The sequence below is a fragment of the Periplaneta americana genome, chromosome 5 (genome assembly GCF_040183065.1).
Source record: "Periplaneta americana isolate PAMFEO1 chromosome 5, P.americana_PAMFEO1_priV1, whole genome shotgun sequence".
NCBI lineage: Eukaryota > Metazoa > Arthropoda > Insecta > Blattodea > Blattidae > Periplaneta > Periplaneta americana.
In genome coordinates this window covers 64,501,659-64,515,235 of record NC_091121.1, presented here as the reverse complement: position 1 = coordinate 64,515,235, position 13,577 = coordinate 64,501,659, and the positions used below count along the sequence as shown (strand labels likewise).

General features: G+C 34.4%; 1 protein-coding gene across 15 annotated transcripts in view; it reads right to left on the bottom strand.

The window, feature by feature from the left end:
• LOC138699780 (multiple PDZ domain protein-like) overlaps positions 1 to 13,577 on the bottom strand; it is a 1,065,748-nt gene that overhangs the window by 757,429 nt on the left and 294,742 nt on the right. For all 15 annotated transcript variants that reach the window (XR_011332076.1, XM_069825918.1, XM_069825919.1 and 12 more), the window contains 3 exons: positions 13,073 to 13,249; positions 6,299 to 6,509; positions 1,262 to 1,353 (listed from right to left, as the gene is read on the bottom strand). Coding sequence is in view for 14 of the 15 variants with exons in the window: in XM_069825918.1 (XP_069682019.1) it covers positions 1,262 to 1,353; positions 6,299 to 6,509; positions 13,073 to 13,249 (480 nt within the window). In the remaining variant the exon portion in view is untranslated. The remainder of the gene's footprint in view (positions 1 to 1,261; positions 1,354 to 6,298; positions 6,510 to 13,072; positions 13,250 to 13,577) is intronic.

Genomic DNA, 13,577 nt, shown 5'->3' with positions numbered 1-13,577 from the left:
GAAGGACATGAGACATAACAAACTCTTCTATATTAGAAATCCTAAATCTTCCTCGCCGGTCTCCAGATGTATTAAACATGCTAACTTACATGTAGGCGATTTCGATCCATTCAATGTATAGAAGTATTAGAATATGGCAATGTCTTTGCTAATATTATTTGCATGATCCTTATATATAAATTGGTAGTAAGAATCAACTCCTTTCCCTAATATTATATAGTATTAATTCTTGTAAATTATTGTAATCTATGTTCTTTATTTTGTTGTTAACTCAAGTATTTAATTTGTACCAAAGTTGTTAATTTTAATGTATTAATCGTATAAATAAATAAATAAATAAATAATAATTATTATTATTATTAGCCTATTATCATTATTATCATTATTATTATTATTATTATTATTAGCCTATTATCATCATTATTATTATTATTATTATTAGGAACAGGCAACTTGACTTAAATCCCCCGTTAGGAAGATGACCATTATTACGGTACTGTCAATTTGATCGTTTATACACATAATATTGTCTTAATGAGTGTTTAAACCATAGAGTTCCCATTTTTTAAACTCACACTACATTAGTGATACTTGCTTTAATACTTCTCAGCCCTAATATCTTCAACTGGCTTTTGTATTACAAAGTACAGGTTCTTATTTTATTTTATAAAAGTGTAAGTTGTCTGGCGAAATACCTGCATTCAAGGAAAGGTTTAGAACTTTTAAAAGGAAATAATAGGCTTCAATAGGAGTAACAGTCCATTGCCTTTACAAAGACATAACAGTAATTATTATTCCATCATAACTGAACCACTGGGCTAACAAATATCTGTTCTACTGTGTACCGTGAATTCTTCAAAGAAAATTCTTCCAGTAGGAAAGTCAACATTTACAAAGTCAGCAAGAGAGAGGACATACTTGCATCCCCTTCCATTTTGGTGTGACTATCATTTGAATTTGATATTTAGCAAAATGTTCATATAGTGACCAGCATTGGGTTAATGAAGAGAAAAGGTTGGAAGAGCCTCTTGGTCCATTAAAGAAATAGTTTGAATGTTACACATTAGCAAGTAACCGTCTTTTTAATACACATGTCTATTTACAAAAACAGAGAAACAATAGTTAGTTATTCATTTCATTTGAAAACGAAAATTACATTAAAACAACTTATCTACTACCTTAGTAAAAAGTACAAAATAACTGAAAAAATAAATAAAAGGCTCTAAACTCAAATTCATTTTTTATAATTTATCTTACAAACCTCAACAATGCGGTCATTCACTTGGATTTTCTTGCACAGATCAGCTGCACTGCCCTCACTGATGCTCTTCACAAAGATACCAGATAACTCCTCTGAAAAAATGCACAAAGTATCATAATGACAAGATATTACGATCGCACTGCCACTGCATCCATTGTTTCAAACTGTTTAACTGTAACAATTATTGTGCCCTAATGCAAATTTGTAGAGGAAACATCAAAACACAACACAACATTTAACTAAAACGTAAATGACTCAGTTCTAGTTGTTGAAGAGAATGAACAATTAGAAACGTTTCGCAAATAATTTTCTCTTAGAGTAATCTAAATCTTAAGATTCTAAGCTAACAAATAATACTTAACCTCCATTATCTATCAGCCTCTCAAATTGTAAGCCATTAATAATTTGGCTTAGAAGATAGCATACGGGCTATTCCATCTCAAATCGACCGAAATATAGAGAAAATTGACATTGCAATTTTTAAATACAATGAAACTTTTTCTGTCCGTAGACAACTATGATACAATGCTTTGTGCAAAGTTTGAGGCATCAGAACTTCATAGTGTTTAAATTAAAAATATTTTAATTTATCGTATTTTCATAAAATTAGCAACTTTAAACTGTTGTGGCTCCGAAACCCTTTCACCCAATGATCAAAATCATGGTTTATTTTGATGCTGAAAGGTTAAAGTTTATATTGACATGTAAACAGTTTTTCTTACTTTTTATGGAAATGGAGAAATTTAGATTTTTCTTAATTAAGACACCTTTGCCCACAAAAAAATATTTTTAAAATAACTTATATGGTTAGATTCCGCATTGAAAGTACAAATAAACACGTATTTTTTACTGGTGCAACGTTAATAAGAAAATATTGAAAAACCAAATAAAGAAAATAAATAGTACGCGCGTGAGCTAACCAGTGAGGACAGTGAATTTTCGAAAATATACTATCGAAAGTCAAACGGTTTTCGTATTATTGAGCGACAAATTTAGAGTATTTTATAAAAACAAGCCTCTTTCAGCACTTAGAACTCTGGAACCATTTACTGCAGAACATTGAACGGGAGCTTATTTTGAAGTTGACATTTGGTAGGTTATGTTAAGAAGTAATCCTTTTTTTATTGTATACAGAGAGATAGATAATCTGATTTTATTTACTTTTAGGCTTTTTACCCATTTGTAAAAATGTAAAAAATATTGAGAAAAAACCTTGTATTATTAAGAGGGATTCGGCATTGTTTGCTTAGTGGCTCGGCAATAAGTTTCGAGGGTATTAAATAAATTATTTTCACACACCTGGACTTGAACGGCGCAGTACTGCACACACTGGCCGAGAGCTGAAGATAAGCGAGCGTTGGGCGTCATTTTACTCCTGTGTTTATGAAAACTTGTGATAAAGCTAGCCCAGTTATGTGCTACTAGTCGAAACATCACGTGTTTGTCTCCTGGCCTTGTTTGTCTCGGCTAACTCCTGCCTCACAGTCAGCTGGTTACTTCACGCGCGTACTATTTATTTTCTTTATTTGATATTTTCAATACTTTGTTATCAACGGTGCACCAGTAAAAAATATGTGTTTATTTGTACTTTCAATGCGGAATCTAACCATACATTTTAAAAATATTTTTTCGTGGTCAAAGGCGTCTTAATGAAGAAAAATCTAAATTTCTCCATTTCCATAAAAAGTAAGAAAAACTGTTTACATGTCAATATAAACTTTAACCTTTCAGCATCAAAATAAACCATGATTTTGATCATTGGGTGAAAGGGTTTCGGAGCCACAACAGTTTAAAGTTGCTAATTTTATGAAAATACGATAAATTAAAATATTTTTAATTTAAACACTATGAAGTTCTGATGCCTCAAACTTTGCACAAAGCATTGTATCACAGTTATTAACGGACAGAAAAAGTTTCATTGTGTTTAAAAATTGCAAGGTCAATTTTCTCTATATTTCGGTCGATTTGAGATGGAATAGTCCATATGGACTTTTATAAATCGTCTTCTGAACAGGCTAGCAAAGCTAAATAATCTACAAATAACAATATGTCCAAATTTAAATTGTGGTTTATTGGTATGTGACCATGCCTCATTTTCCTAAATTCACGCATCATCGCATTCATATATATGCATATATTAAATAGAAGGGGGAATAGTGGGCATCCTTGTCGGATATCAGAAGAAATCATCTTCCAGGCTGACAAATTTATCTCCAATTTCAACTGAGATTGAAGTATCTTTATATATATATATATATATATATTATACCGGTAAATATTCTGAACAATTTGTTGTGGAATGCAATCTTCTACTAATATAATATTCAATAAGATGTTACGATTTATATGATACAAAGCTTTTTTGAAGTCCACAAATGCCATGTATATTTCTCTATTGAATTCTCGATTTTTCTCAATCAAAAGTTTCATTGTGAAGTAGCCATCAGAGCATGATCTAATTTGGCCAATATAATGTTGTAAAAATTACGAACGTAACATAGACTGCTATTAATGACTATTTAACACTGATATCACACAAAAAAATGTTAAATTGTTCGCAATCAATTTATTAAGATAAAAGAGACATAATACTGACGTGTATTAAAACTCTCACACTTTGGTTTCTCACTAGTTATGCATACACATTTTAGTTGAATTAAATTCAATGTCAATTCTCTTAATTTCAGTGAAGATTGTGCAATTTTCTATATTTAAAACAACTCTCTTTTCTTTTACCATTGATATACTGCAATATTGAAAACAAAAGTACCTGTGCATGTGAAAACAAGCTGTATACAACTTAGTGCTAGCCGACCAAGTTACATTTATGAAGTGCGAATTAGACCTTTACTCCTCCCTTTATAGAAGCATATTTAGTGCCTGTTTCAGGATACACTACAAAGCTTAGTTCACAGCTAACTATATTCAGTTAGAGTATCAGGAAATATAAGTATAAGTGGTGTGTGGATAAGCTTCAGGGCTTCTACTGCGTTGTCTTGGTGTTAGTGGCTGACGTTTCGACCGCTGTGTTGTGGTCATCTTCAGAGCAGTTGTTGGATAAGGAAATAGTCGAAAAAATCGAAAAATCGAAGGAGAATTGGGAGGAAAATTTAAAAGGTACGCAAAACGCGTCCTTGCAAGGGGTTGGGGGCTGTACAAAACTAAATATGTGAGCTCCAAGCCTGTTGGCCACTAGTCTCACTCCGGGTTACGCTGCTCCCCTGAAGGAGCTCTAGAAAATTTTGAAGGGGAAGCCGAAATTGGACGTAACCTCTTAGGTACCACATACGCGAGGGGGGCTGAGATTGATCAATTGATCACTGAACGGGGCGAGGTGGAGTTGGCTGGTGTTTGCCGTTAGGATGGCAAGACGCCGTCATCTGTTGTTCGATGACAAAGCAGGTGAAGGCCGTTGGAAGAAGCGCCGTGAAATCTAAGCTGCAATTTGAGAGGTCCCTGTCCTTCCAATTTGCGACTTATTGAGTGACCTCGTATGTTTAATAGACTATTAATATTATCTGAACTAGGGCATACATAATTTATAATAAAGGTGGAGTATATATGGGGAAGGGCATATAGGTCCGTGGCCCATTTCTTATAGGGCTCATCCCGACATTTGTCTTACGCCTGAGGAAAACCACGGAATACCTTAGGCAGGATGAGTTGTCTCATATAAGAGACTAGCCAATTTGGCTATTATGTAGGAGGTCATGAGCCTTGTTGATTTGTCTCAATTTCGAGACCAGCCATTAAGGAAATAGTCTGCCAGCTCGTATATATATAGTAGTCTCGATGGGGGGAGTACTTGCGGTGATAGGTCGTAGGTTCTCCTTCTGGCATCTGATTGGTCCTACGTTGTCCAATCTGGTTGGAGTCTGTATGAAGGGGAGTATTCATATTAAATACTGGCCCTCATAAGGTCCGAAAGAGTGACATTGATACCGTGCCCGATGTCCGGATGAAGGGGGGGGGGGCGCCGCGTACATGTGGAGACCTGGTTTCTCGTTCCTAAGTATAGGTCGTAGGTTTTCCTTCTGTCCAATCTGGTTGGAGTCTGTATGAAGGGGAGTATTCATATTAAATACTGGCCCTCATAAGGTCCGAAAGAGTGACCTTGATACCGTGCCCGACGTCCGGATCAAGGGGGGGGGGGGGCGCTGCGTACATGTGGAGACCTGGCTTCTTGTTCCTAAGTATGATCTTGGAATAGACTTCCCCATGAGTTGCTGAGTTGTAACCCTCGTCCTTGTTGATGTTGTTGCGATGTTGTTTGATGTGGAAGGCTTCTTTAACCAGTCTTCTGTATAAGTTGTCTTCTTTATCTATTATCTTGATATTGTCGAATTCGATGGCGTGGCCTGAATCTGCTAAGTGTAAGGCTAGTGCTGATTTTTCGTATGGTCCGTATTTGCAGAGTCAGATGTGTTCCTTCCTTCTATCTTCCACCGTACGTCCAGTTTGGCCTATGTATTTTAAACCGCAGGCACAAGGGATCATGTATATTCCGGCTGATTGGAGGTATGGAAGTTTATCTTTGACTTTGACTAATGAGTGGGAAATCTTGTGTAGGGCGTTGTATACCGTCTTGATATTGACTACTATATATATATATATATATATATATATATATATATATATATATATATATATGCGAGCTGGCAGACTATTTCCTTATCCAACAACTGCTCTGAAGATGACCACAACACAGTGGTCGAAACGTCAGCCACTAAAACCAAGACAATGCGGTAGAAGCCCTGAAGCTTATCCACACACCATGTACACCAGCCGCGGAAGCCTACGCGAACAATATAAGTATAAGCTTTTTTTTTAAATGCATTATTAAGCCGAAATTATACATGGTTAATTTGCACACGGATAATCAGGAGTACCACTACAAATGAAACAGTAACAAAATTTTGAAGTTTTTCAAATAAAATATTTTTTCTTATATATATCTTACACCTAACACAAGACTAAAGTAAAAAATATATTTGTTAAGCTGACTTCTCATTCAAGATAGCCAACCTAGGCTCTCACCCTTCTCACAAACATAGCCAGCGATTGTGATCCCCAGTCCATGGTAATCCTTCTTCAGTTCCACTGTAAACTTCTCCATCTCGGGCAGTGGTGTTTCAAGGGGCATCATGTCCATGGTAAGGACTGGAAGGGACGGAGTAGTGGTCAGAAGAGGGGCTGCTCCAATGGGTTGGGGATTCCTTACCACATCCACCACCAGGTTTGGCTCTGGCTGCAAAATGAAAAAGGGAAAAGTAGGTTATTGAAAATATTACCTTACAAGGCCAGGTTGCAACAAAAAGAGTGACATATTAATACAAATCCAGAACAAATCATAGAGTTGAAGTGCAGACTCAAACACGCCTACTTATATGCTTTGAAACAGTGTTGTCGTCTTCAACAACTGTGGCTTGTTCTGAACAGATGGGATAGCAAATGGATAATGATTTAATTTCCTATGTACGAGAGCCTTGGAATAGATCTCCGTCCTTCTTTTTTACTTTATGATGATGATGATGATGATTATTATTAGTATTATTTTTATTAGTCTGCAATTATTACTATTACTATTATCATTGTCATCATCATCATTATTATTATCATTATTATTATTATTATTATTATTATTATTATTATTATTATTATTATTATTATTACTATTATTATTATTATCCATCCCAGCTATATAACCTCTTCACTGTTGAACTGACAATAAACTGCCATCATATTGTAAATCATAGTTTCACAGTAAGAAACTATCATTTTCACTTTCTCCTAATAAATAACAAGTCATCAGCATAAGCTAATTATATCAATAACTTACACATTTTGTTTCTCAATTTTGCTCCAATATTCAAATATTTAATTAATCGAATTGTTGTTTAGTCAACCGTCCGAGGACAGGTTTGAATCTCATAAGTAACACCAATAAGGCATCACTCATGAGGCAACTAGGCCTCAGGGGGTAGGGTGGCCAGTTCCTTCCCCCCTCCAATGCATACATCGCCGATTAGCTACTTATTCCACTAACCAGACTTCAGATGCATACAAAGAACTGATCTTCCTCTGACACATATCGTCAAATTAGATGTACTGCCTGATGATAAATATACATATCAGTCAGAACCTCAATCAGAGGTAATAATCGAATTATAGTATTTAAATCTGTAGTTTATCTATGGTTGATTTATAGTGCAAATGAATATCGTAACACATATAGGCTACATATCTGTACTCTGTTATAATTTGATTTACTAAATGTAAAATTTATAATGTCAACTTAATTCTTAATATCTGTAATTCCAAATATTCTTAACTGTATTGTGTTATCTATAGTATGTATTGAGTTATTTCAGTTTGTTTAATTTCTCTCATGTACACTGTAGCAGTCTTGCTTATGTACTGTGTTATTTCATTTTGCTTAACTTTTCTGCACAAGACAGCAATAAATGAATAAAGATAAATACATATTTATGTTCTCTATCAGGTTGAATAACACAGATGAAAATTTGTTCTCTTGTATAACTCCTGTATTTACACATAAAATTATTAGATTAGGTCAGACTTTTACGTCACACTTGGCATTCACGTGGCATTCATTGCACGCATTGTTATTAACTTAATTAACTTCTCTGGAATCCTATATTCTTGCATGATTATCCTACTTATTTCCTATCAATACATTATTTTCTATTATCGAATAATTTCACACTATTATTATTATTATTATTATTATTATTATTATTACTATTATTACTATTATTATTATTATTTAATAATTAAAAATCCGCGCATTTTGTTAAGCTTAAATACTGTGAAATGCATTATGGCTCTCGGAAAATTACTATTTCTCACTTTTGGGTCTCCTCTTTATTTCTAGTGAGTATTACTAAACTAGACTGTAGCAACAGCTTGCCTTGAGAGACTATCAAGAATAGTTAGCAGTTCATTTCTCCAGATTTTGTTTTTTGTTCTATTTTCAAAAGCTGACTATAAAAAATATATTGTGGGGCAAACCTCAGCACCTCGTTTTGCCAGTTGTCTCATTGTACGTACGTATGTCAAGGTGCTATTAATTAATGCTGTTAGTAAAACTGTTTTTCCCTTTTCCACAAGTAGAAATCATTATATAAAGAAACATCTATCTCCACTGTTACATTATTATTTTCCTAATTCATAGCAATTTCACTCCAACATTTATTAATGTCCATGTATTACTGAAGATAATTTGCTAATGACTTGTAACTAGCCGTGAAGATGCATTAATTAAATAAAATATAAAATGGACAGATTATATCTGATGTTTGTAACATCACCCACACAAGATTCTCAGTTGAATTAGATTCAGAAACAGCTCTTCTGTACAGAATTAAACTATTTACATGTGAGAGAATTTCATATAAATGAAGTGTATCACATATTATACATGGTTCATAAGCTAAAGTGACAAAAGTTTTCTTTAATCGGATATTAAATGACGCATTAACTACAAGGCTACCAGTATCTAATGCCGATGAAATTTGACAGATATGCCATTTGGCGAAATGAATCCGATGATTCATTATGTTATTACTTGACATTAGCCTTACAATTGTGCAAAACCTCCGAATAAAAGCCTAAGAAGGATTCGAACCAACGTCCGAACGCAATCTCGGCTCACAAGTACAACTCACTACCGTCTACAGCTACACCAGTGGCCAAATGACAAAGTTAAAAGTAAACAATGATTATGTAATTGAATAACATAATACAAAACCAATTGAACTCTTATAATTATAACACTACTTTATCTTCTAAAATTTTGAAGACCATTATTATTGCAGAACGTGGGGCTGTAAAAATTACGTAGAAAGTGAACATGTTACTCTACACTGTTCCATGTTATAAAATTTTCACTTCATTTTACGACAGAACTAAGAAACCAAAGAAACTCAACAAGAGTAGTCCTATTAACTATTCTTTTCCATTGCCTACAGTCTAACCTGCAATGAGTACTCTTCACTGAGAACAATAACCTCTTCACAACAGCTTCAAGCTCAGAAAGTTTCAGTGAACATGCTTTTACATCTTGTCAGATTGCATGCAGAGCACTGGATTATCAAGCACTGACGATATGACATGGAAGAAAAAAATGTGTACCACATCTGCAAAAACGTAACGTGTGTAAACACGTCAGAAATTCAGCCATTATAATTGGCATAACAATAATTACCGGTACTTTTGGGTTCATATGTATTATTTTTTAATTTTTCTATCGTATATAAACAATAACTTGAGGCGGAAGCATAATCCATCATATATCACTATTGCCAATATAAACATATTAATAACAATAATGGGCCGGATGCATAATCCATCACATTCAAGTCACTATTATTGCTAATACAGTGTGTCCCACTCGCTACCAAACCCGAAATTTATTTTAATAATTCCAATACTAATGAAGATATTACAATGAAATTTGAAGACAACTTACCTCATTCTGCGAGAAAAGTGGTGAAATCACAACAGATGCTAGAAGTGGATTCAGACAAGATTGAATTCGCCGGACCATATTATCGGATGTCTTCGCTAGTATGTCCGTGTTTATTGCCTGGATCTCTGTGATAATGTTTTCTTTCAAAGCGTCTCTGGTTCGTGGTTTGTTCTTATAAACTGTCCCTTTCAGATGTCCCCACAAAAAAAGAAAAATCAGGTTATGTCAAGTCGGGCGAGCGCGGCGGCCAAAGCCCTTTCGAAATGATGCGGTCGCCGAAAAAGGACTGAATTTCGGCCATGCTGGCGATTGATGTGTGGCATGTCGTAACGTCTTGTTGGAAATATCTCATGGTGAGTTCCTGGTAGTCCAGTTGATTTATAAACGTATTGAATATTTCAAGGTATTCATTTGTTGCGATGGTTGTATTGAAGAAGATGGGACTAATTATTCGCCACCGAGATATTGCACACCAAACATCAATCTTTTCCGAATGAAGGGACTCTTCGTGTATCATATGGGGGAAATATGGGAATTTTGATTATTTATGTATCCCGACAGGTGAAACCACGCCTTGTCCGTGAACCAAGTGTAGTCCAGAATGGTCGGATTATTTTGAAGAAATGTTTGAAACATTTGACAGCAAGGTACTCATTTCACTTTGTTAGTTTCTTTTAATTCGTGCACCACAGTGAAACGGTAAACACGAAGCTTCGCTTTTTTTTTTTTTTTCAGCACGCTGAAAAGTGCTTTTGGACAGTCCTGTTTCTTGCAAAAGTCGGCGGAGTGATTTAGAGGGAGACGCCAGTAGCCTATCCTTCACATTCTCGATCGTTTCCTGTGTCATTTGTTCTCTACCTCCTGCATGTCTGTCCAATAAAGTTCCATGTGTTTCAAGTTTCTTTGATAAGGCCCAATGGTCGACTTACGTGGTAGATGTCGGTTGTCTCCAAATCTGTCTACGAACCGTTCTTGACATGCCTGTATTGAGTCTGTTTTTCAATACACTCGAATAATAAACACACGCTCTTCTAGCTCTTCATTTCAACTGCACTACGACTGAACTGTATTGAGTCTGTTTTCCAATGCACTCGAATTACGAATAAACACAACCAACAATCAATGATTACACACGCAACGCAGCAACAATCACAAATAAGCCAGCGGACAAGTACATTGTTGCTACTCCAAGTTGCACCACACAACAGTGATCAATATCTTCATTAGTATTGGACTTATTAAAATAAATTCCGGGTTCAGTAGCGAGTGGGACACACTGTATAAACATATTAATGACAATACGCTACGTGTGTAAGTTTTAATAAGCAAAATTCTAATTCAACAATAAATAATACAAAATAATTATCAATTCTGAACTATCCGAACTTAATACTGTAGCCTCTTTGCATAAGCCTTGAGTAATGATGATGATAATAATAATAATAATAATAATAATAATAATAATAATAATAATAATAATATGTTATTTAAGATCATGATCACCATCAGCCTTAGTAGACCTGTTGCGATCTTGTTTAATTGTCTTTCGAGAGGTATTTCCATGTGTAACCTTTCAGATTTCAGACTGTATTCTGCTATTATTCTAGGCATTCTGTTATTGTTCATCCTCAATAAGTGTCAAAATATTAAGGCCGTGTCTCAAAATTCAAGTCTATACTACATGCTAATAACTAGCAACTAGGTGACTTGTAAACTACACACTACAGCAAGAGGACTATAATATATATATATATTATATATATATATATATATATATATATATATATATATATATATATATAGTCCTCTTGCACTAGAGAGCTTTGAACATGTATGCTGGAATCATGGCCTTCTTCATAGACTATTTTTCTCAAAGCCACTAGCACTAAATTAAGAAGGCATTGTTCTAATGCAGTTTAATTACGAGCTGTTATTTTTTGGAAATTCGAATTCTTTGTTTATAAACAGCTTTCCAGTAAACAGTTCAAGAAACTTAATTCTCAGGTTTATGAACTGAATGATAATTTCCTGAGACACTAGAAAAGAAACGTAGAAAGATGTAGAATTGTAAAAGATGTTCAAAAGATATCTATGAAAATTACGTTTGGCTATCAACAATCGAAATAAATGTGGAAAAGATAAGGGTCTGAAATATTACAATATTAAAACAATGTAATCCAGATACCAACAATGTCAATGTTCCAAGTTAACGTGTTATTCTACATTGAACTCACATTTTATTTCCAAAGCATCATTAGATTTCATAATCCCAATTGTTAATGAGGTATCCATGTTTGTTTAGTATACAAGTCAACAATCAAGCAAGCATTTTCGTTTACTAGCTACTACAGACATTATTGCTATTCACTACGTAGCTTTGGAACGTAACTTCTGATGTCACATCCGGCTATTTAGTCAACAATCTAGGTCACTTCAGCTGAAAATGTAGCTTTGAGACACGGCCTAAGTATTATATTAATGACTTGTATTATTAATAGGTACATGTTGGACAATAATTCATTTAGGGAGAAGTCCTAGGAATGATAGTGCCAGTAAATTTTCCCACGGATTTACGTAAAGAGCCACAGTGTTTTGACTGAATGGAGGTAGCATAATCACTCTTCTGTTTGAATGGATAGCAGTAATATTTCATTTAACGACATTTTAACTGCAGAGATGATTAAGTATTGACTTTTTTAAGTGGGTGAGAAATGGCCGAGGAATTTTGTCACGATTTTTTCCTCCTGTTAACTACAGTATGGGTCTTCCAGCTTTACTCTCCTCCTGGGGAAGCCATGTTAAGGATTTATAACTCTTCAAAACCCATAAACCTCAGCCGGGTCTGAACCTGCGAACCTCGAATCCACAGACATTTGGTAACTGCAAGACCTCCGAAAACAATAAATTCTTTGAATAGAATATAATGACTTTTGTTTCTTATTAAGCTTTGTAATAATAATTACCCAGACGTGGATTTCATGCATTTTATTTATTACTAAGAGAACATAATATTATTAATGTATTATTAAACACTGACTATCTGCAATGATGTTGTCTAAATGTATTCTTATCTAAAATTAAAACAAAAACCATTTATAAATTGAATTTTACATAAAACTTCTACTAAAATTGCCCATTAAGGCCAGATATAAAAAAAACGGCACATATTACTTTTGCTATGCTTTATTAACTGCTAAGATAACACGAATTCACTTCTTTGTAAACATTTCCGTTCAGCAGAAAACATACATTCTGAGATATGATGCTAGACACACATTACCTAATTTCACTCACATTAGTTAAAAATAAGTATCACTCACATGAAGCTCTATTTCAGAATCTTGCTGGCTGAAAATGAACTGGTTTTCGTACGTGTCCATAACGGGTGTGTGGGGATTGAACGTCTCAGGGTAGCCATTCTGGAGAAGATGGCGGTCCAGTTCATCAGGGTCTCCCAGGATCTTGGTGGGGACAATTGGAGCATGGCTACCCAGTGCCTATGAAGAAAAGTCATTGGTTACAAAATAATGACAACTTAAAAATCAGCTAATCTTTATTTCACTATATTAAAACGTAATATTGTATCTTTTTACTTTCTGAAACATGACTTGCTCACTCCAATTAAAAACAAACAAGAATTAAATTACACAGTTGAAGTGTCACAGAAAATTTTAACGACTTCGTACTGGAGCAATGGAAAGAAATGCTGCCTTCCATTTAGAATAGAGAGTAGGGAGAAAATGAAAGAGAGAAAGTTATGTATACATATAGAGATACAGAAATAGAGTTGTAATTTAATTTTAATTAAAGTTTCTTAAAACACCA